Source organism: Gymnodraco acuticeps, unplaced genomic scaffold (genome assembly GCF_902827175.1).
Source record: "Gymnodraco acuticeps unplaced genomic scaffold, fGymAcu1.1, whole genome shotgun sequence".
NCBI classification, from domain to species: Eukaryota; Metazoa; Chordata; class Actinopteri; order Perciformes; family Bathydraconidae; genus Gymnodraco; species Gymnodraco acuticeps.
Window position 1 is genome coordinate 4,758,750 of NW_022991180.1, and position 25,068 is coordinate 4,783,817.

A 25,068-nucleotide genomic window follows, 5' to 3' on the forward strand; every position below is an offset into this window, starting at 1 on the left:
ACGTTTGAGCGCTTCCTGTTTCTATGATTCACCGCTCTTAATCTATTACCTATCAACACAGATTACATTACATTACATTACATTGCATTTAGCTGACGCTTTTGTCCAAAGCGACTTACAATAAGTACATTCGACCAGGAAGACACAACCTTGAAGAAAACAGAATCATATAAGTATATCAGGTTTCATAGAGCCAAACATTTCAAGTGCTACTCAACTGGCTTTAGGTAATCCAGTCCTTTATTAGTATAAAAGTGCTTCGTTAATCGTTCTAACGCTCGAAGTGGAGTCGAAAGAGATGAGTTTTCAGTTTGCGCCGAAGATGTGCAAGCTATCTGCCGTCCTGATGTCAATGGGGAGCTCATTCCACCATCTTGGAGCCAGGATAGCAAACCCACGTGTTTTCGCCGATGGGAACTTGGGTCCCCCCTCGCAGCGAGGGCGCAACGAGTCGTTTGGCTGATGCAGAGCGTAGTGCACGCGCTGGGGTGTACGGTTTAACCATGTCCTGGATGTAGGAAGGGCCAGATCCATTCGCAGCACGGTAAGCAAGTACCAGTGTCTTGAAGAGGATTCTAGCAGTTACCGGAAGCCAGTGAAGGGAGCGGAGGAGCGGAGTGGTGTGGGAGAATTTAGGAAGGTTGAAAACCAGACGAGCCGCTGCATTCTGGATGAGCTGCAGAGGTCGGATGGCACATGCAGGTAGACCAGCCAGGAGGGAGTTGCAGTAGTCTAGGCGTGAGATGACGAGAGCCTGGACCAGAACCTGAGTCGCTTTCTGAGTCAGCTGGGGACGTATCTTCCTGATGTTGTAAAGCGTGTATCTGCAGCAGCGGGTTGTAGCAGCGATGTTTGCAGTGAAGGACAGGTTGTTATCTAGGGTCACACCCAGATTCCTTGCAGTCTGAGTCGGGGAAACAACTGAGGTGCCGATGTTGATTGTCAGGTCAAGAGTTGGACAATCTTTTCCCGGGAGGAAGAGCAGCTCAGTCTTGTCAAGGTTGAGCTTGAGGTGGTGAGCAGACATCCACTGAGAGATGTCAGCTAGACAGGCAGAGATGCGTGCGACGACCTGGGTCTCTGAGCGGGGAAAGGACAGAATTAATTGGGTGTCGTCAGCGTAGCAGTGGTAAGAAAAACCATGCGGGCTAATGACTGATCCGAGCGAGTTTGTGTACAAGGAGAAGAGGAGGGGACCAAGAACAGAGCCCTGAGGGACCCCCGTAGTTAATTGACAAGGGTCGGACTCAGACCCTCTCCAAGTCACCCTGTAGGTACGGTCTTTCAGGTATGAGGTGAGGAGGGAAAGTGCAGAGCCTGAAACTCCAAGTTTTTGGAGAGTGCGAAGGAGGATCTGATGATTCACCGTGTCGAATGCAGCAGACAGGTCCAACAGGATGATGACAGAGGAGAGGGATGCAGTTTTGGCAGTGTGCAGTTCCTCCGTGACAGCAATGAGAGCAGTTTCTGTGGAGTGACCTGCCTTGAAACCAGACTGGTGCGGATCCAGAAGGTTGTTCTGATTGAGATAACAGGAGAGTTGTTTAAAGACAGCGCGTTCAAGTGATTTAGACAGGAAGGGAGGAGAGAGACAGGCCTGTAGTTTATAACATCAGACGGGTTGAGAGTGGGTTTCTTTAGGAGAGGGTTTACTCTTGCCTCCTTGAGACTGTTTGGAAAGTGACCAGAAGTTAGAGGAGTGTTGATGAAATGGGTGAGAAACGGTAGAATATCAGGAGCGATAGTCTGAAGGAGGTTTGAAGGGATAGGGTCCAGAGGACAGGTGGTAGGGCGGGCAGAGGTAATGAGGGTAAGCACCTCACTTGGAGAGAGAGGGGAAAAGGAGGTTAGTGTGTTGGTGGAAGGAAGGTCTGGTGACCCAGCGGTGAGTAAAGGTGAGTCAGAAAAAGAAGAGCGAATATCATTAACCTTTTTTTCAAAGTGGGTAACAAAGTCGCTTGACAGAAGTGAGGAGGGGGGAGGAGCTTTTGGAGGGTCCAAGAGGGTGGAGAAGATGGAAAATAGTTTTTTAGGATTGGAATAGGAAGATTGGATCTTATCTTGAAAGAAAGTGCTTTTTGCCTGAGAGATCGAAGCAGAGAAAGAGGAGAGGAGAGCTTGATAGGTTAGGAGGTCGTCACGGTGTTTGGATTTCCACCATTTCCGCTCTGCTGCCCTAAGGACGGTTCTATTAGCACGCAGTGCATCATTTAGCCAGGGAGCCGGAGGGGACTGACGAGCCTGCCGAGATGTCAGAGGACAGAGCGAGTCCAGAGTGGATGAGAGAGTAGAGAGGAGAGTTTCTGCAGCAGAGTTTGGAGGCAGTAGATGGAACGAATCAGAGGAAGGGAGGGCTGAGAGCACCGACGAGGCAAAGGTAGAGGGAGAAAGGGAGCGAAGGTTACGGCGGACAAGTGTAGGATGGGAAGAGATTAGTTTGTTATGTTTGGAAAGGGATAGAGAGAATGAAATGAAGAAGTGATCGGATGTGTGGAGCGGGTTTACAGAGAGGTTAGAAGTAGCGCAGTTCCTTGAGAATATGAGATCAAGGACATTGCCAGCTTTATGAGTCGGTGGGGACGGAGAGAGTGAGAAAGCAAAGGCGGTTAACAGAGATGTTAGTTCGTCTATCATCCCCATCTGGAGGTTGAAGTCTCCGAGAAGTACAGCGGGAGGGCCAGTTTCAGGGATGTGTGAGAGGAGATGATCTAATTCCTCCAAGAAGTCCCCCAAGGCGCCTGGTGGACGGTAGAGAACAACAATGGTTAACTGTATAGGATGGGTTACTGTGACGGCATGGAACTCAAAGGTGGAAGGAGTAAAGTTAGGTAGCTTGAAGAGGGAAAAGCTCCATTTGGGAGAGAGCAGGAGACCAGTGCCACCTCCTCTGCCAGTGGGTCTGGGTGTATGGGAGAAGGAATATGCAGTGGAGAGAGCTGCTGGGGTGGATGTGTTGGATGGAGTAATCCAGGTCTCAGTGAGAGCAAGGAAATCCAGAGACTGCAGGGAGGTGTAGCCAGAGATGAAGTCAGCCTTAGGAACAGCTGACTGGCAGTTCCACAGGCCACCTGAAACTAGATGTTGGATCTCAGTGGAGCACGTGGGATAGACGAGAGCAGGCCGGTTATATCGATTACGAGATACACGGAGCCAGTGATAATTGCGAGAAGACACATGAACAGGAATGGAGAAAATACACATGATTATAGCATGAGGGGCTAAACAACAAAATTAAAAATTAAAAATACCAACGATACTTAGCTCAATCAAAGTAGGATTTGCCTCCTCTTTGCCTCCCTCGTGACTCCTGTAGGACTCTAATGTCTTTGTCAGTCTTAGCCTGTCTGCCGCTGAAGCTGACGCTCCAGGAAAGAGCTACTCGAAATGGACACCTGATTGCTCAGTTCTCACAGCTGAAGTTAATTAGTTAACTATCTACAGCTGATGGGCGACAATAGACTGGCCCTGCCTATGTTAATAATGCAGGCTTGAGTGCTGAGAGCTGTAAAGCAGGTTTCGCCTGAGCAGATCTGAGATTTAAAATCTCTCAAAAGCGATTTAGCCGTTTAAGCTACAGTAACAACAGATATCGGCAAAGCTACTGGCAGGCAGGGCCCCGACATGTCCTGGAAAGAGTTGAGAGTGCCATACGCCCTTGAGCCTGGACCCATCACATATCAGTAAGAGTTTGTTGTGTTTTGTACACACACATCCTTATCAGGCTTCGGAGACTGCAGATGCCCCCTCGAAGGGAGGGGAGGTAGTCGAGAATGGTGGCGGGGGTAGAGGACATGCTGCCAGGGGGGGGAGGTGGTTGACGTAGGCGCGTTGATGAGGACGGGGGAGATGGTGCGCGTCTCCGCGGTGATTTTGGTTGGCGTCGTTGAGGAGCGGGGGTAAAGGACATGGTGCCAGCCCTGCGTATCGCCTTCGTTTGGTCTTTGAACTCCAGGAAGGAATCGGTGGCCAACCCTCTGTATCTCCTTTGTGTGTTCATCGATCTCCAGGAGGGTGGGCGAGGGTGAAAGGGGTGAACGGAGTATCCTCAAAGGCGTTGACAGGGGTGGGGGGGGGTGGGGGGGGGGGGGGGGGGGGGGGGTGACGGGCAGTGGAGACTCCTCCATTTGTCTCATAGGTCTCCCATAATCAGAACATTCCTCAGGCGGGTGCAGTGATAATTCTTCAGGGTTTTCTGCATGATGTGTTGTGTCTTTCTCCTGTTTTGATTCCTCTTGCCGCTTGTCCTTGGCAGAGGGAACAGATTGATGACGCAGGCAGTTGAATATGTTAGAGATAAACAATTTCACTCCTGACTTGTTCAGGCAAACTCCATTTGCCTTGAAAAGATGTCTGCGATCCCAGAAAAAGTTAAAATTGTCAATAAAATGAACAGAATGGTCAGTACAGGCCGTTGAAAGCCAGGTGTTCAGTGCAAACAATCTGCTGAATCTCTCCACTCCTCTTCTGACTGGCGGTAGAGGGCCACTGATGAACACCTCTGCATTTAGAGAGCTGGCAGTTTCCAACAAACATTTAAAGTCTTCGACTTAGACTTAGATCTCTCACACGGTGCCTTTTGTTGAAATTTGCAGTGTCCTTCACCCTCCTCTCCCTTTCTTTAGCTGCCACAACAGTGCTGTATGGAAGCTCTGGAGTGAGTAGAGAGGGATGCTGGGGCACTGGAGTGCGCAGTCTCCTGCCCATGAGGAGCTGGGCAGGACTGTAGCCATTAGCAAGTGGTGTAGCTCTATAGGCCAACAGAGCCAGATACGGATCCTTAGCTTTCTTTAGCAGCTGTTTCACAGTCTGAACGTGACGTTCCGCCTCCCCGTTACTCTGAGCGAACCTAGGGCTACTAGTGACATGTTTGAACCCGTAGGCTACTGCAAAGTCCTTGAACTGTTGACTGGAGTACTGGGGGCCATTGTCACTAAAAAAATCCTCTGGGACCCCATGTCTAGAAAATATTGATTTGAGATGCACAATAACATCCTGAGATCGTGTGGGAGTTAGTTTGGCAATCTCTATATACCTAGAGTAGTAGTCCACTACTAGTAGGTAGTTATCATGGTTGAGTGTGAATAAATCAGAACCTACTTTTTGCCATGGTCTCTCTGGGAGCTCACTGGACATTAATGGCTCCACAGGATTGCCACGCTCTTTGATGCATGTTTTGCAATTTCTCACCAGCTCGTTTAGTTGGCCGCTCAAGCCAGGCCACCATACCGTCTCTCTGGCCCGCTCTCTGCACCTGGTCATCCCCTGATGTCCCTCGTGTAGTGCATCGAGGACAGTGTTGCGCATCGCTGTGGGAATGACTAGTCTGGAGCCCATGAGCAGGAGTCCATTATGTACAGTAAGTACAGCTCTATCAGGCCAGTAAGCTTTAACTGGACCTGTGAGCTGGCTGCGGTCAGGCCATCCTCTCTGACAGTGTGACATGACCTCCGAGCAAACACTCTCTTCCTGCAGTCGCTCTCTCAGTTCTGCCATGTATGTTGAGCTGGCGGGCATGCTATTGATGATTTCATCCACATAGATGTTTGTGTCTTCCATTAAGTCGTTGTCTGTCAGTTTTGAACTTGAGTTTTGACTGACAGGTGAGCGTGAGAGAGTGTCGGCTGTAAACAGGGCTTTGCCAGGTGTGTGTGAGATTGTGTAACTGTACCTCATGAGTCTGAGTCGAAACCGCTGGATCCTGGGAGGAAGCTCAGTTAGTGCCTGGTGACCTAGCAGGCTGACAAGTGGCTTGTGGTCAGTTTCCATGGCAAAATGTCTCCCAATTAGGAAGTCTCTAAAACGCTCGCACCCCCATGTCAATCCTAGCGCCTCCTTCTCCACCTGGGCGTACCTCTGTTCTGTCTCTGTCATAGAGCGTGATGCGTACGCGACTGGTTTCCACTGCTCTCCCTCCTTCTGTAGGAGGACCGCACCCAGTCCGTAGGAAGAGGCATCCGCAGACAGTTTCAGCTCTTTGTTGGGGTCGTAAAGTGTCAGCACTGGAGGTGATGTGGGATCATTTTTCAGCTGGTCAAACGCTTTCTGTTGTGCACAGCCCCAGACCCACTGATACTTCTTTGAGAGAAGGTCTCTCAGCGGCTTGTCCTTTTCGGCTCCACCTGGAATGTATTTTCCCAGCTGGTTTAACATTCCCAGGAAACTGCGAACCTCTCCTGTGTTGGACGGCTCTCTCATGGACATGACAGCCTTTACCTTGTCTGGGTCTGGCTGCACACCGTCAGCTGACAGAATATGACCAAGGAACTTGACTTCACGTTTGCTTAGCTCACACTTCTCCATGTTTAGTGTGACCCCGGCGTCTTGGAGCTTGTTGAGGACAGTGTGTAGTCTGATGTCGTGCTGCTGTTGATCTCTCCCCCAGATGAGGACATCATCCATGTGACATACAACCCCCTGCAGCCCGTCGATACTCATTGACATGCGCCGCTGAAAATGTTCTGGGGCTGACGCTATGCCGAAGGGCAGTCTGTTAAAGTAAAAGCGCCCAAAGGGAGTTATGAACGTTGTGTACGGTGACGACTCGGGGGACAATGGAATCTACCAAAATCCTCTGTTGGCATCTAACTTGGTGAAGATCTGGGCTCCTGCCAGAGATCCAATTGTCTGCTCAACTGAAGGCAATATGTATTTCTCTCTGCGAACTGCTTCGTTGAGGCCGACGCAGATGCGCACTGAGCCAGTCTTTGTAGGCACCGGAACCATGCCCGAACACCAGTCAGTCGGCTCTTCAACTCTGGAGATGACCCCAATGTCCTCCATTTGTTTGAGGTCCTCTTTCACTTTGTCGAGTAGAGGGATGGGGACCCGTCTAGGTGTGGCCAGGGAATAGGGAATAGCGTCTGGCCTGAGTTTAATAGTGTATGGCTGCTGCATCATAAGCGACCTTGGGTTTCCTGAAAGGCGCTATAAAAAATATTATATATTATTATTATTATTATCATACCTAAACCCTGACACAACTTTGGGTAGGACTCTTCCATCTCTGACTTCTCTATGCTGTCTGCTCTGTAGACTAGTTTAAGCTTTACACTTGCTGGTCTGCTTAACAAGGCTACGTTTAAGTCATTGACAACGTAAACATCCTCCTGTATTACCTGCTCTCCTTTGCATAGTGACTCTCTGTATCTGCCTAAAACAGATAGAAGCATGCGACCTGGGCCAAATAGTGGTCTGTCAGGCTTAGCTAACTGTGTGTTGCTCTCAGCAATGGCATAGTAGGTCTGGGCTGGAATAACTGAGACATCAGCTCCTGTGTCTATCTTAAACCTGACCTTATGGTCCCTTATAGTCAAATCAGCATACCATGGGTCTAAACCTGCATCTACTGAGCCTAGGAACAAGGGAGTGTCATCATCATCATAGCAACTTTCTGTTTCTACTGCATGTACTGCTTTGGTAGATTTACATACTCTACTGTAATGACCTATCTTTCCACATGCATGACATGCCACCTCTCTGGCTGGGCACTGTGCATTTGCATGACCAGGGGACTTTCCACATCTGTAGCATGACTGGCGATCAGATGATGGCTGTGGTTTTGTTGATGGGTGCATTGGTTGATGAGGGAACTTTGGGGTGAATGGGTTTTGTCTTCTGCCTTTTGTTACTGCATCAATGTCTATTCTACCCCCTCCTCTGAGGTCTGTTTGCTGCCTTTTAATCACTTCGGGTTGTCTGGCCATATTGACTGCTTTTTCGAGCGTCAAATCCTTGTCTAACTGCATCCTCTCAGCTAGACTGGTGTCTCTCAACCCCACTACGAGCAGGTCTCTTATTAACTCGTCGCGGAGTGCTCCGTATTTGCAGTTTTCTGCTAGGGCATACAATGCAGTAATGAAAGCGTCTACAGCCTCGTTTGGTTGCTGCACTCTCTGATTGAATCTTGCCCTCTCATATATCACATTCTTTCTAGGCACAAAGTACGTTTCAAGTGTGGCTTTTACCGAAGTGTACTGCTGTCTCTGTGCGTCGGATAAATCATGACCCCGTAGGATGTCGTCTGCTTCATCCCCCATGCAGTAGATCAGCCTGTTCACCTGGTTAGCTTCTGTGCTAAGATGGAGGTTGCTGGCCAGTCTGAATCTCTCGAACCTGCGTATCCATCGCTCCCAGTCCTGAGGCTTTGCAAAGTCGAATGCTGCAGGTGGTTGGATGGTGAACGTAGCGCTCGGAGGAGCGTTAGCATTAGCCTGTAGCTGGGGAGGTTGTGGAGGCTGTGCAGCCGGTGCGGCTGCAGCTCCGTCGTCGTCTAACCTCTCGCCGCTTGCAGACGTGAACTTTCCACAACTCTCTTTCCAACTTCAACCTAGCTCTTTACCACTGCCCACGTTCTGACACCATGTCGTGGTAAGCGTAAAGTAATACAGACAGTTTAGAGCATGGTGGTTACTTTATTCAGGCTTGTACTTTCCATGTCATTTCGTAGTAGCATCACCAGTCGTGTCCACGTCCGGTCTCATACATCCTGTTAGCTTTATCACAATAAAAGCATAACAACTAACACCACAACACTATCACAAATAATGATAACTAATAACATACTTTATGCCATGCATTAATACAGAATTATGTTGAGTAATGAATTCGGTAGTACTGCTAAGTATCACTAAAACAAAAACAATTCTGGCAGCAGGTAGGGCTTTGGCTGGTTCAGGGGCCATTTATCTGCCACATATTCAGTTCATAAAAGCCCACTTATGTTGCGCATGTTATGTCATATTTTTAATACAGGATGTATACAAAACGCTTTTACCACAACTGCCTATTTATGTCTTATGACCCCTAGCCTACGATTTAGTCAATTTCACTGACACACTCACTCTCACTCTCACACACGCACACAAGCACGCACACACACACACACACACACACACACACACACACACACACACACACACACACACACACACACACACACACACACACACACACACACACACTAGTACCAGCATATGTTTAGGTCATGGGCCAGAAAACCACAGTACGATCTGCCTGCTGGGGGCTGTACTATATATTTTTTATTTATTTAATCGTTTATTTGAATAGGGACAGTGCACATTAATGAGCTGCATACACAAGTATTTACCACATGGCAGAGTTGGAGTACTCGAGTCCTGGACTGCCGATTTTCGGGACTCGTGACTCGACTCGGACTCGTGCACTGATTGACTCAACTCGGACTTGGACTCGTGAATTCTCGCGTACGCTGACTTGGACTCGGACTCGGACTCGTGAATTTTTCCCCCCACGATGACTCGGACTCGACTTGTACATTGACGCTCTGACTTGGACTCGGACTCGGACTCGAGCAAGTTTTCTCTGGAGTCTGATGTCCTCTATCCTGGCATGTGCACCTGTGAGGCGAGTTCACGGACTGGGCCCCGCTATTCCAGTCTAGAGATGTCTAGAGACACACAACCCGCATCGTGCTGTATGCTTTCACACATTCTGCTTCCACATTGGAAAAGAGCAGCGCAAAATGCTCGTTATGTGGAAACAATATTGAAGAGAAGGCTCTCACATTACTCTAAGGATCGAGTTCAGACATATAGGTTGTATTGAACACTATCATCAGAGTAACGTGATCTAATCAATAAATAAAGATTCAGCCGATAACACGAAAGCACATGGCTACTTAACATGCAGAATGACGTCATTTTGCATGCCAAGTAGCCATGTGCTTTCTGAGGCTAAATCTTTATCAGTAAACCGATTTAACCGGTAAAAGTTCCTTCAAAATAAGAGTCCCGATCTTATTACTATCAAAATAAAAGTGCAAAACGAAAACTTTACCATAGGAAAATATTGGCATACAAATATAATCACTTCTCTAAAAGGTAACTTATTTTAAATATAGTTAGACATATTAAAGGTAATTTACAATAATAATAATATTAATATTAGTAATAAGCTTTGTATTTGTATAGCACCTATTACAATAATTGTAGCCAAACTCGCTTCACAGCAGTTAAATAGACAGATTAGTATAACATGACAGGATAAAAGCAATGTAGAGGAGCAGCTACGTTTCAACACATATATCCACAAAGGTTAATACATGAAGACTTGTGACTCGGACTTGACTTGGACTCTTCTTAGGTGACTCGGACTTGGACTAGGACTCGAACACAGGTAATTATGACTCGGACTCGACTCGGACACTCCTTGGGTGACTCGGACTTGGACTAGGACTCGAACACAGGTAATTATGACTCGGACTCGACTCGGACACTCCTTGGGTGACTCGGACTTGGACTCGGACTCGACTACGACTCTCCCTTGGTGACTCGGACTTGGACTCGAAGAGTGGTGACTCGAGAGTGACTTGGACTCGTGAATTGGTGACTTGACTACAACACTGCCACATGGCATATAGCAGCAACGACATATAAAGTGCAAGAGATGATACAAGAGCACCCCTATTAAAGTGCATTTAGCAGTGATTGCACATCTGTTTGTTTCTCAACCATTCTTTGAGTTGACCTTTAAAGCTATTGAGAGGACAATCCCATATCTCAGTTGGGAGGCTATTCCACAATGAGCTGCCTTTAATGGAAAGTACATTTTGTCCAAAAGTGGTCCTTCTACAGTGGACCTCACAGTCTCCTCTGGTTTCTGAGTGCAGCGTCCAGTGTATTTTTTGTGGATGAATTCCCCTAAGGGAGGGGGGGGGGGGGAAGTCCATGTAAACATTTATTTAAAAAAGCACATACTTTTAAAAGACTTAAAATTGTCAAAACTCAAGAAATTGTGTCAAGGATGGTACAGTGGAGCGAAACCTTTATCTAAATGTTTGGTGATTAGTTTTGACACCCATTTCTCAGTTATCTTAGATAGCTGAGAAATTATATCTTACTCATAATGTAATGTAACCAGCGGCGGTGGTGCTGCAGTAGCTAATGAGTTGGATGGGGAACTCCAGCTTCATTGCATCCTTTTAAATCACCATATAAGGCTTTGGACGCTGCACTGATGAGGCTCTGGGTCTCCCTGTCTGTCGCAATGATATCTGAGCTGTGGATTAAACTGTAAGTGTTTGCTGCTGCGTATTGCAGTATAAAGTGACGATAGTTATTCTTTGTATCCTGACTTGCCATGAGCTTGATCTGGTTACAGTGTATTATTTGCACGCTTTACATCAAACTGCTGTGTTCAACGTGATGTTCGTGACATCAGCCTACCAGATACGCAATCATGCGTCGTGCTTCTATTTATTGCACTAACAAGCTATTTTTAAACAGGGGTGCATCAACGTGATTTTTACTCTGACAGAGAAGACAATATAAATAGATATAGAGATCGTAGTGTCATGTCCTTTTCAGAGATGCCATCGTGTCAATGCGCAATTGCGCAGCCAGGGAACCCTGAGCTGTGAGACCAGAGGCAACAGAGGGGCTTCAAGATCACTGCAGCGCCACACAAAAACTCCTGCTGAACCCCATTCCCAAGAAACAGACTTCCAAATATCCTCTTTGTGATCTGGTGAGCATCCTATGAATTCCCTGAGATTGCATCGTGGAGGCTGTTTGGGGTACCGCTTCAATTATTGAAGACATTAGGAGCCTGGGGAGGGTAAGCATGGCTATGTATACACAAATATGTTGTGACTGCAACTCAGGATGACAGTTCGCATCAGGACTGCGGATGCTCTCATGAAAAGTCTGGATATTTTAGAGGAAGCACGATGGACGCGGCGGACATACTTGCTTCCGTTTTGGTTTTGGGGATTATTATCGTATCGTTGCTGTCCAACGTTGTGGTGCTGATTTGCTTTCTTTACGACCCGGAGATCCGCAAACAGGTACCTGGTCTGTTTATTCTCAACCTGACGTTTTGCAACTTGTTGCTAAGCGTGTCCAACATGCCACTAACTCTGATCGGGCTAATCACCACGGGCCATCCCGGAGGCAGCGACTTCTGCCAAATTGTGGGTTTCCTCGACACTTTTCTCACCACTAACTCCATGCTCAGCATGGCAGCTCTCAGCATCGATAGATGGGTGGCGGTGGTGTTCCCTTTGAGCTACCACTCAAGAATACGGCACCGGGATGCAGTGTTAGCGTTGGCATACACGTGGATACACTCGCTGTGCTTCTCCACGGTGGCCACCTGTCGCTCCTGGGTTGGGTACCATCACCTTTACGCATCGTGCACTCTCTGCCATGTCAGGGCGAGGGCAGCCGGGACGCAGTTCATCATCTTTACCGTGGCTTTGCACTCTCTCACTTTCCTCCTCACGCTGATCGTGCTGTGTGTAACCTACCTGAAAGTGCTGAAAGTTGCACGGTTTCACTGTAAACGCATAGACGTGATCACCATGCAGACGTTGTTGCTGCTTGTGGATATTCACCCCAGGTAAACAATCACTAGAAATCGATTAAGTGTAATACATTTTACCATTACCTTTACTTTTTGTCCTACATGTGAATCCTTTCAGAAGGAACATTTTGATACTTTGCCAAAATCAGAACATGTAGACATAATGTGTGCTTAAGAGACACATATGACCAACAGCAGAGGATGCTGTTGTAATTTCTCTTATTTAACAAACAGTACTCAGTGGATTAGTTATTAGATTGAAAATTAAGCATTTTCTGTCCCTTCTTCATTCAAAATATATCCTTTTTGAGGAAGTTTGTTAGACAAATGATCAGAGAAATGTCACCCCAGATTATTGCACTGCAAATTATTCATTATATTAAATCAAAAGGTTATTTAAATTATTTTATTTTAATTATTGTACAATTTAACTATAATCAAAGTGTTTGGTTATGTATGTTATTTGCATTCATATACTGTCAATATACTTGTAACTTCTTTAAAACACAGAATATATGCATACAACTTTCTGGGGCATCCCTCTTCAGGCTATACATGAATATACAAAGTGCTCCACTGATGATGGTTGAACTTCACATTAGCATGTCCCATTAAGGTCAGCAAGACCTTCCGCATTGTTTTGCACTTCAATCATTTGCCATCCATCTTGATTCAGTCAAATAATTAAACTTTGAATTGCTCTTTTACATTTACATAATTGATATCTGTGCAGTGTGAAATTCAGTGTAATCATCAGAGATAACAGGGCACACTTCACTGCTTTCTTCACGTCCATCCCACATGTTTTTCTCCATGGACTGCTTCATTATGTTTGCATGTCTCTGACCATGCCTCCTGGGTAGATAATGGTGCATGTGTGCTTTGGCAGTGTTCGCCAGAAATGCTTGGATGAGCAGAGGCAGAGGAGGCAGAGGGCCATCAAGAAGATCAGTACTTTCATTGGCACATTTGTGGTGTGTTTCACCCCCTACGTCATTACAAGGTGAGCAGAAATGTATCATATTGTATATAGGGTTAGGGGGTTTATAGGGAGTTTTTTAAACAAACAGTCTCAAGGGGATTTAACAGTTTCATTCTGCACATTTTGTCATTTATTTATGAATAATTTGAATTTTTTCAGCTTCAAAAATAACTCTCCCAGGATTTGTTTTTAATTCGATTTGGAAAGAGTGACTATGGGTTTCACTTACCTTGTTCTTGCTAATGTGCTTGTCTTATCATCTGAAAACAGAAGGTGATAATGATTTTCTATGCTGTCTTGTTATCTTGTAAAATGTTTAACTGCCTCCTTTTCATAATCTCACAGTTTCTTGGTTCTGCACACGTTTCTAATCCTTGTCACTGAGTCTTCAGAACTGGGTAAATACACGGGAGGGAGAGAGGCAGGGAAAGAGGAAGATAGCAAATGAGTCAGAGATGGTATCACTGGCTCTCATTAGTATTAGTCCCAGTATTAGCGGTGGCAACCTGTCAGAAGCTGTTAGAATTGTGCTTTGGAAATAAAAAGGAAACGCATTAGGAACAGTGTGGTGGTGAGACATGTTAGACTTAAGGATATCACGCTAATTAAGAAGATGGATTAAAGACATAACAAAGCTCCTGTTGCTTTTCACTTTGTCCTTAATTTGATTTAGGACTTAAGATGTGTCAGGCACTGAAATTGGTGTGAAAGGATTTTAACAAGGAAGAAGTCCAGAATCTAACACCACTCAGTTCAGATTTCCCACAGAAGTGTTGACATTTAATTGAAGTGAAATGACTTTTACACAATGTCACAGCACTGGGGAGGGTGACGGTCATTTGCTTTAGCAGTCTTCCACACCACTTGCACTTATCTGAGAAAAGGCTTGCATGGATGGTGTTTGACTTTCTTTTTGTCTTTTTGTCTTTATTTGAGGTAGAATTGTAGAGCTCTTCTCCCCGTGGCCTATAAGTCCTCACTGGGGCGTGCTGTCCAAATGTTTGGCCTACAGCAAGGCAGCCAGCGACCCGTTTGTCTACTCTCTGCTGCGTCACCAGTACAGGAAGACCTGCAACCTGCTGGCTAACAAAGTCCTCAAGAGGAGTCCACTCAACTCCTCCTCCCTCAGGATGGAGAACACTGCAGCGCGGTGCCAAAACAACTCCAACACGACCAACAACATCCAACCTACTGCCAACAAACCAGTGTGCCCGTGAAGGTCACAGAGAGACTCTACCGGGCTAAATGAGTCTTTGATGTTAGATGTTACTTTAAGTTTAACTCAGTTCATGAGACAATCAACATAATTGATCTCTTTTGATGGTGTAACATCAGGGCACACTATTACCAAATTATTTGTTAAAGGAAAAGGCCATCAACATTACGTATTTTTCTTATTGTCAACAAATACAATGAAAAGTTAAAAAACCACCGACGCGACGTTCCCAGCAAACCAAGCTAATGTGTTCCTACAGAAGATATCATTATTTAAAAATAGGTCATAAATAAATATTGGGTATGAAAAAGGCAAAACATTTAGCTGTTCACACAGTTATTTTAAAACCGTTCTTTAAAACAGTAGTAAAAGGGACTTTGTAGAAAATGGGCATTGATATTTACAGCAGCAGGACTGTGTACAGAATATTAACACTAAATAAACTACAATGCCCAGCATGCAAGGAACAAGGAAGTCATATATATAAGGTAATATAGAATACCCTTTAAAGAAGTATAGATGGACCATTTTCTAGGACGTATTTGTAGATTGTAATAAAGTGTAATATTGTCCGCAAAGATTGAACGTTTCTAATGAGATAATTTTGTAGCATACTGGTAAATGTGTTTCAAATACTTTGTGTACCATGTAAAGTAACCCTTTGGTGACTCATTTGGTAATTATGTCTTTAAATACTCGATCCAGATGTTAACAGGAGTGTAGCCCCATCTCCAAATGTCAGGACACAGGAGCTTGTTACCCCTGAATATTTTAGCAGGTCTTAACTATTACCATTCTCTGATGCTTAAAGGTTAGATCAAATCAGTACGGCATTACCACGTGAATAAACCCAAGAGTATTTTCATTACCTCAAGTATATAAGGATATTCACATCATATAAGCAATGTTTGACATCCCACCTGAACAGAATGGCTGAATATTTAAATTCAAGTGTAACCTCTGACCTCAATGTTGATTCTCTGGCTGGATAAAGGGAATGGATGCTATAAAATAGATGGTCATTTAGTCATGTTTTATGCGCCGCACTGGTGGTTTAATTGAAATTACTGTCTGTCGTAGCTGTGAGGACTGAGTTCTAAAGTGCCTTTTAAACTATGAGCTCTCTGATTTAATCCAAGCACAACAACACAACAGACCAAACCAAACCTTCACATCATGTTGTTTTCTTGCTATTCTGTACTGTGGTTGAGAGTGATGATTTAGTGTGTTATGCAGTTTGGTCATATTGTAAGAAAGTTATAGGTAATGTTTATTTTGTAATACTGCCTCATTGTACTGTTGCATCGGGCAAAACAGGGTGAATATTATTTGAATGCTGTAGCAACTATTCAGTGATGTGTAATTAACATTCCAGCTCATGCCGTGTGAGCGGCTGTGCGATGTCTGGGGTGTAGAAATGATACATTTTGAAAAAATTGGTAAATCAGGATGTTGTGTTTTTATTTTACTGTGACAGTGAAGCCTTTAAAAGGCTTAAAATCTATTTATTTTTGTCAAAACTAAATACATTTGTGATTATATTGCAATAAATGCTGTGCATTTTGACATTTAAAAACCCTACGACTGTCTTTTATACATGTATTAATTGTTGCTATTTGACTTCTAACAATGCATAGAACAGTTCAGCTTATTTTTACTTAAACAATGCTTTCCAAAAGACAATGTACCAAATCTTAACACCTTCATCCTCCCACGCTGATTAAGTCAAGGAAAGGAATAATTCATTTGAAAATAATTTAAGATGTGATCCACCCACCACTGCTGCTGTGGCACCAGAACAAAGACTTTTCACAAAAGCATTGGAGCTTCAAGTTAAAGGCTTTTTTTAATAGTAGAGCTCTTATAGGGAGTGGGATACAAAGAAAATTAGCCAAGAAAAAGCGAGGAAAGTAGGCTTTACCTAAACAAGTTGGTGCAGCTGGGAAAGTACGAAAAGAATATTGAAATCTGCATCCTCCATCCATTACATTACATTACATTACATTGCATTTAGCTGACGCTTTTATCCAAAGCGACTTACAATAAGTACATTCGACCAGGAAGACACAACCTTGAAGAAAACAGAATCATATAAGTACATCAGGTTTCATAGAGCCAAACATTTCAAGTGCTACTCAACTGGCTTTAGATAAGCCAGTCCTTTATTAGTATATAAGTGCTCTGTTAGCAGTTCTTTGTTAGTAATTCTATCGCTCGAGGTGGAGTCGAAAGAGATGAGTTTTCAGTCTGCGCCGGAAGATGTGCAGGCTTTCTGCTGTCCTGATGTCAATGGGGAGCTCATTCCACCATTTTGGAGCCAGGATAGCAAACCCACGTGTTTTTGCTGATGGGAACTTGGGTCCCCCTCGCAGTGCGGGTGCAGCGAGCCGTTTGGCTGATGCAGAGCGTAGTGCACGCGCTGGGGTATACAGTTTAACCATGTCCTGGATGTAGGAAGGGCCAGATCCATTCGCAGCATGGTAAGCAAGTACCATTGTCTTGAAGTGGATTCTAGCAGTTACCGGAAGCCAGTGAAGGGAGCGGAGGAGCGGAGTGGTGTGGGAGAATTTAGGAAGGTTGAAGACCAGACGAGCCGCTGCATTCTGGATGAGCTGCAGAGGTCGGATGGCACATGCAGGTAGACCAGCCAGGAGGGAGTTGCAGTAGTCTAGGCGTGAGGTGACGAGAGCCTGGACCAGAACCTGCGTGGCTTTCTGGGTCAGCTGGGGACGCATCCTCCTGATGTTGTAAAGCATGTATCTGCAGCAGCGGGTTGTAGCAGCTATGTTTGCAGTGAAGGACAGGTTGTTATCTAGGGTCACAGATTCCTTGCAGTCTGAGTCGGGGAAACAACAGAGGTGCCGATGTTGATTTTTAGGTCAAGAGTGGGACAATCTTTTCCCGGAAGAAAAAGCAGTTCAGTCTTGTTGAGCTTGAGGTGATGAGCAGACATCCACTGAGAGATGTCAGCTAGACAAGCAGAGATGCGTGCGACGATCTGGGTCTCTGAGCGGGGAAAGGACAGAATTAATTGGGTGTCGTCAGCGTAGCAGTGGTATGAAAACTCATCCTCCTAATTTTCTTCATAAACCACATTTCTATCCTCTATCCAACACGACAACTATGTTTAAACCGCTGTTACCATTTAGCCACTTTGATAAAACCGCCTGAAGGAATACTCATTCTGTCTTCATCAAAAACGTGAGACAATTATGACTTGTCACGCATCAAAGATTTCTCATTATTCACCAAGGAAGGCAAAAGCTGCATTTGTTATATCACCGTATTCAGTAGTGCTCGCCAATCAAGGGCAATCAGTGGACTGTCTTCACAAAGTTTGGAAGGATCCCCAGTCTGGAGGTGTGTGCTTATTTAATCTCCTTGGGAGACTCAGTGAGTGGGTGAGGCTGACACAAACCTGCCATACACAAAACACCCTGCACAGACCTTGTGATTAAACCACAGTGCGTAGGAAGAACAAGAAAGCAGACGAAAAAGGCAGAGAAGACGAGTGCGATGGCTGACTTAATACAACCCCCATAGCGGAGAAAGTGCGTTTTCTCCCAGACTCGTAACGGCAGTCCCTGCAAAACATCACAGGCTGTCAAATGTCTCAGTTGATATTTGATATGCTAAGTATCTGTTGTGTTTCATGAGCTATATTTGCACAATTATATGAACAAAAACATATGTTCTACTTTACCATTGAATATATTTTCCATCATGTCTCTTAAATAACATGCAATGCTGCCACAAAGACTCAGTGCAGCCACTGTCTGTATGTCAAATACAGACTTTCTGGACAAAAAGAAAGATACTAGTGTCTCTAAATGATGGATGAGGAAATAACTGGCCACAGTTCAGATGCAAACCTCAGACAATACACACAAACATGTCCTGGCTGGAACATTAAATAATTAAATGGGCATTTCTGATAAGTATTTTCTAAATATCTGCGTTGAAAGTAAGTGGCTGTCAAATTAACATCCAGATTAACTGGACCCACCCATGCACAGCAACTTCTTTTAATTAGTGGCAGCAACACTGAACTGCATAAGTAATGAATCCTCCATAACTCACTGAGAAAACCAAACTGATTTATCTTATTTTAATTTCTTAATGCCAGCAAAAGAGCAAACAAGGCGTCTCACTGCACGCACTCTTAGGTTTGCTCATTAATCATATGAATACATAGCAGGTGTTCAAACATCACAAATCACTTGATCACAGCAACCAAAACATGAAGTGATAATGAATACTGCAAATATGTCTTTTAATTTTGTATCATGGTGTCATTTACTTTCAGTGTTTTGTTTTCTTCATCCTTATCCTCTGACAGGCCTGTCTATAACTCTTCCAGGGGACCGACTGCAGGCATGAAATGCAAATCATGGGAATGTTGGACCCAGATATCACAGTATTCCCGACCCCTCGAGCAAGGACTTGCTGTACTCACTGGGAAAATTAAAAAAGAACATCTATTTCTGTTCAGGAATGCTGTATTTGTTTTTGCGAGGGTTGTAAAAATATTGTTTTCTTTGTCACAAACGTATTTTAACCAATGTTTCCATGGTATCACAGCCTACAAGGGAAAATCTCCAACCTCTGATTTAGGATTTGGAGGAGCCTAAAGGACTTTAGATTATTATAGTAATTGATCCAACATGTTTTAAAAAAGCTTTCAAAAGCACAATTGTGTCAATTATCGAAAAGATAAGAACAAAACCTGATTCACAGGCAAATCCACCATAAGGGTAAGGGTCTGCTCCAAGGCTCCATGTCACAGCAAAAACATGCCTGCATAAAATTACATTGTAATCCGGTTCAATAGTCGTCAAGCCATTTCCTTCCTAACCACAAATGCCAGCCTGCTGATGACACTAAGGGAGGGATCAGTGGATAACCAAAGAGATTGGGATTCATCCTTTGGGAACATGGATATCTGCTCCAGATGTATTGGCAATTCACTCAATACTGTAGATCTTAAAGTGCACCTATCATGCTATTTGTAGGCAATAGCATGGGTCTCAGATATATAAAAATATATAAAAAAAGTGTTTTGCTCAAAATACCAAACAGATCACCCATTCATTATTTCTGAAACAGTATGGAGCTCAAAGGCTTTCTCTCTTGCCGGTTATACCACAAGGTGAGTTCCTTTTTATTTCCTGCTTCTTCACACACATGCTCTGTGCAGTACAGGTTAGCTCTGAGTGTTAGCGATGCTAATGTAAACACCGACCATATTACGTCCAAAACAGTCGGGCATTGTTTCTGATAGCAACTTTCTGATTGAGCCGTGGGTCCACATTTCCGATATTACGTCATATCGGACGCAAATCTGGATCAGCTCCGTTGTACCCCCGTTTTTAGAGATTTGGGTACGGAGGAAAAGAGAGAGGGTTTTATTTTCTGACGCTGCGTGAGTTCCCCGACACACCGGGGACACCTATTTATGTATAAAAGACATCAAAAAATGCATTTTGCATGATAGGTCCCCTTTAAGATATTTCACCAAAAAACAAAAATTGCATCCTCAAGGTGTCGTAGGAGAAAAGGTCAGGGGATCAATTGAGACAGAACAGGCTTCATCCTCTGGGGGTTGTCTCTATACAATTTCATGGCAGTTAATCATATAGTTGTTAAGGTGTTTGTATCGATCCGTGATATACGTAGCTAAACATCTAAATGATTCATTTGGGTGTTGATGACGTTGGTTAAAAAAATGACCAGAGTCAGAAAATTATACCCAATTTCACTGAATTAATACATTTGCTTTGGAGCAAAGGTTCTCCCAAAAAATATACACCAGTAACACTAAAGCACATTAACCCTGGTTGGGACCATTTCTTTATCCTACAGATTTGTCAGTCAAATTCAGAATCAAGCATATTAATGGTAGACCCATACACTTAAGTGTATGCAATTGATCTGATTCATCCTGATCTCTATTCAAGCAGCAATCAGCTGGCAGCACTCTGCACACCCTAAGCACCGCACTGTTCCAGATTTAAAGCATTTAAGTCCCTTAAGAGCCTAATGGAATATGGCCTTTACGTGAGTAGATTAGTGCCGAGCCATCCACTTTCTAGGCAATTGGTTAAGAAAGATCAGCAGACTCTAAAAGTAAATATGCTTTGAAAGATATAGAGGTTTTGCATATATGGTAGATATAAAAGTCTCCACATTTAGTAACTGTTTTGACAGTACGTTTTGAGTGAGTTTGACACAAGAGACAGATAGTGAGGGATAAAGAAAGACAGAAAGTGTACGAATGGCTTTCAGTTCAGAGACACTGGCTGTGCCTAAAAGTGTAGCTTCACTTCTTATATCAAATCCACAGCAGAGCAATGCTGCTTTGCATCCAACAAGAGCGAAAATCCAGAGGAGGATAATCAGCAACATGTTGAATAAAAAATGCTTTAATATAATTAAATATATAATTTGGTTCTAAACCATTTAGTGCTTTAAAAACCAGCAGCAGTAGTTTATAATCAATTATTTGACAGACTACCTACATAGAAGGTGTAACCATTTCGTTTTAACACCAAGTGAATCAATTGTTATTCTTGCTTCATCATGAGTGCTTATAGAGAAAACTCAAGAGTACTAATTGGTATCCTGCATGATCACATTTACTAGGCCTAGTGTACTGTAGTAATGTTACGGTTCCTGCTGCCGACAGTAATTTAGAGCATGACGTGTGTGGTGTCACTCTTCACAGTGAGTCATCTCCAACCATCTGTTAAATGATCTGAAGACGCAGTAACTGGAGAAAGTTATAGTGAATTAGTAATTTGGAAGTACAACAGATGGTTCCCAGTGAAACTTTTGATTGGTATCCAATAATTAAAGCACTATGAGGAGACATTTTTGAAAGAATGTTTAATTTATTATGGGGTTTATGTAGATTAGCTCAAAAGAATTTAGATACAAACTAATGATGAATGCATGAAAAATTGTCTATTTTCTATTTTCATATCATATGTTGAAATAGGTTTAGGAAGAATAATCTTCACAGTTTCTTGTATCTCCGTCAGGCTTTGCGTGGGTGGCAGAATGATAAATATTCTGCTGAAGTAGCATACACAGAGGGATGAATAAATGTATATATTAGAATTTGTTAAGGCAAAACAAAGATTCCCTCTGTAAAAGATCAATCTGTTACTTCCTAGATGAGTTATTTAAAACAAATCTGTCACTGTGATGTAAGCCACAACGTATACATGTTATATGAAGGCTTAGGCAGTAAAACACCTGCATCTGAACACATTGTTCAAACCAACTCATATCAAACTTAGTGCCACAAATGCTGTCTTGTCCTTTCTGACCTTAATTTCTCCAGTTAGCATGCTGCCCATGTTTACCAGCGCTGCCCGGTATACAAGGCACGTATTCACACAGGCGCCTCCGACTTCATTGATGCAGCGCTGCAGCAGACTCTCAACTTGGCAAAATCAATTTACTTGTCTAAACAGTGTAACAGTGACATTAAATCCCTTTATTTTGCCCAACATCTAAAAGAAACATTTTAAAGCACACAGCTTAATTTGTCAAATCCAATATGTGGAGTAATTAGTACTACCTTGATACCATTACTATACTTCCATACACAGCCACTTTCCCCAACATCAAATGAACACAGTGTTGTACCTTTGCCATGTGACATTTAGCTATAATACCCTTTGATAGACCTCAGGCTTTAAGCTGATGCTATGAGACGCATCTGACAGGTGATTCCACCTTTTTCATTACTCTGCTGTCAGCTGCAGTGAAGGCTGGGTGTGATCAAAAGTTGGCAAAAAGACCCACTCTGACATGAGGTACCATTAGAACACCCATCAGACAATAATTGAGACCAAAGAGGGGCACGTCTAAACTGACATTGGGAGGACAAATCCTTTTTTAAGGTGTGTTAGAGCTCAGACGGTTAAAGGTAAAGCAGAGGAGAAGACACCACTCAGGTTGTTATGTTATAACAAATGATATTCGCCACTTCATGCGCTAGTAGGAGAAAAAAATATCAACAGAATATATTCTGAATGGCAAATGTCATGTGAGGGGAGAGTGACGTTCAAATGCAGCAAGATGTGATTTTAGCTCAGTGACCATATATGTCTCTTTCCAGCCTCGCTCCACTCAGTCAATACCTTCAACCACAGAGGAAATCTGAAAGAGAAATGTTAGGAGGAGCCATTATAAGAAACGGAGAGAATTCAATGGGAAGGGATTGAAAATCTATCAGGAAGACGGAGAACAAAACTGATTCATGCAATTATTGTTTCAGCCAGCTAAGAGCCCACGTGGCTTGGGGAAATCCATTGAGACATTGCATCTACTTTCTGGTTACACTTGAACAAGCCCCTCTCACAGAGGTCAACCGAACAAGCAGGGTCAAGTCCTGTGAAAAGGAGAATGATGTCTCGCCAAACATAACCAATGGAGACCTGGGACTGCAGATGCCTTTCCTGCAATTAAAAAAAATACTAAATCAGGGAGGATCTATTAAGAGAAATGGTAAAGGTGTCAGGGTGCAGACCCAGAAGCAGTACAAACAGGGAGGCAGGTATAGGGATGCAAACAGAAGGTGAGCTTTTATTAAATTGAAAGCTGGTATAACGTAAAAAACGGCAGGGGCAGGCGAGGAGGAACAAAAGGGAAAGTAACAAACAAAATTAGAAGAAACCGGGAACACTTGGGAGACACAGGGAAGACAAGGGAAATCCAGACATGACATCAGAACAAAAAAAAAACATGAAAATAAGACAATCAAACAGGAGGGAAAACACAAGAAGGAAGACAAGTCAAGACACATGGAGAAGGGAATTTCAAAAATGAAACAGGAAACTATACACACACAAAACAAAAATCATGACAAAGGTACCTATATCCTGCATTTTTAAGTGTATATTGTTGTCAAGAAACACTGAAAGGCTAAGGTTGATCTGTAGAAGCAGAGTTTTCATCCCTTGTGCAACCAAGTGTGCTCTGTCGCTTCACAGCAGAGAGATCCAGCAGCCTGGGGCTCTCGTGTTCAACAGAGTCTGCATGAGTTTTCCTCTGAGTGCTGCAGTTTCCTCCCACAGACCAGAGACATGCAGCTCAGGTGAAAAGCCTTGTGAGAGTGCCAACCTGTAGGGAGGACACGCTGCCTCTCGCCCATTGTGTGCCAGGAAAGGCTACAGAACAGGTGTGGGCACAGATAATAAAGAGATCCAACCAATTTCAAGTTTGAAAACATCACCCAGTGCTAAAGAAACATTTATTGTGTGACTATCTTTGTTATTTTCCGTTTTGGTGCATCTTTTTAGCCATCTTCCATTTTGGTCTACGAGGAAAACTCAGATTATCATGTTACTCCTAAAATGAATTTCAACATCATTGGACATGATTTTCCTGTAGCATCCCCATTAGAGAGACATGGCAGCAATCCAGCCTATAAATGTTAAGTGGATAATCATAACATTTGGTAAATACTCAATTTGGTGATCCTCTTGATGCTTTGTTTGGCGTCACTAAATCTTAAATTTGTCTTGTGTTTATGTCCGAATAGCAACAAAAAACAGCTGGTATCCTTCCCAACCTTATCTGTGCTCTCTTAAGCAATAAACATATTCGTATGAATGTCCCCCCAATGTGCTATTCACAACCTTGGAGGTGGACATATTTCTGGAAGCTCAAACTTCACATGTTGTGATTTGCTGATGTTTTCCAAAATGGCATGGAAGCTCATTTGTGGGAGAATTTTTTTTTGTGCAAGTTTCTCTTTCTTAAAGAAGACATTTTCTGTAGGGAGATTTAAATATGTTTCAGTTATTACTCTGAACGCAAAACATTATCAGACTTGACAACTGTGGCCCAACCCTGAAGAATAATACACAAATAACCAAGTTGTCATGGTTTCAGGGCCATGTAACCTTTGATGTGTGTGTGTGTGTGTGTGTGTGTGTGTGTGTGTGTGTGTGTGTGTGTGTGTGTGTGTGTGTGTGTGTGTGTGTGTGTGTGTGTGTGTGTGTGTGTGTGTGTGTGTGTGTGTGTGTGAAAGAAGAGTTGTACATTTGAAGATTTGCTCTTAGAAGTCAAAGTGAGAAGAAATTAGCCAAAATGCCACTTAAACACATGTTTATATACCTCAAAAGCAACAAGGCAATTGTATACATTTTAAGTATGATTCAGATCTTCTATCAGGTTAACATTTGAAAGGGTTTAAAGGATCCAGGGATCAAACATTAACCATGTCCATCCATCATGAAGGGATGTTCATGTTTCCCTTGCTTGAGTATCTTCATTTTTTTATATTTAGCACATTGACTTCGAACAAAGTGTTTCCTGGAACTACTTTGAGGTGTAATAATATTAAGTCCTCCTATTTTCAGTCACTACTTAGCCCTCTAAAGACGGCAGTGTCTTCTATCTATCCTCGAGTGTTAAAGCACAGCAACACTTGCCACATTGACCTTTAATTAAATCTTCCAGAGTCACACATTGCTGTGCTCTCGTGAACGTCACAATATCATCATCACAGCGCAGT

At 43.6% G+C, this 25,068-nt stretch overlaps 1 protein-coding gene across 1 annotated transcript; it reads left to right on the plus strand.

Annotated features, from left to right (window-relative positions):
• Positions 1-11,135: 11,135 nt before the first annotated feature.
• Positions 11,136-16,038, plus strand: LOC117560901 (G-protein coupled receptor 26-like). The gene is made up of 3 exons (XM_034238015.1): positions 11,136-12,375; positions 13,229-13,342; positions 14,262-16,038. Exons 1-3 carry the CDS (start codon positions 11,705-11,707, stop codon positions 14,536-14,538), a joined length of 1,062 nt encoding a protein of 353 aa, XP_034093906.1. The 5' UTR covers positions 11,136-11,704; the 3' UTR covers positions 14,539-16,038.
• Positions 16,039-25,068: the final 9,030 nt, after the last annotated feature.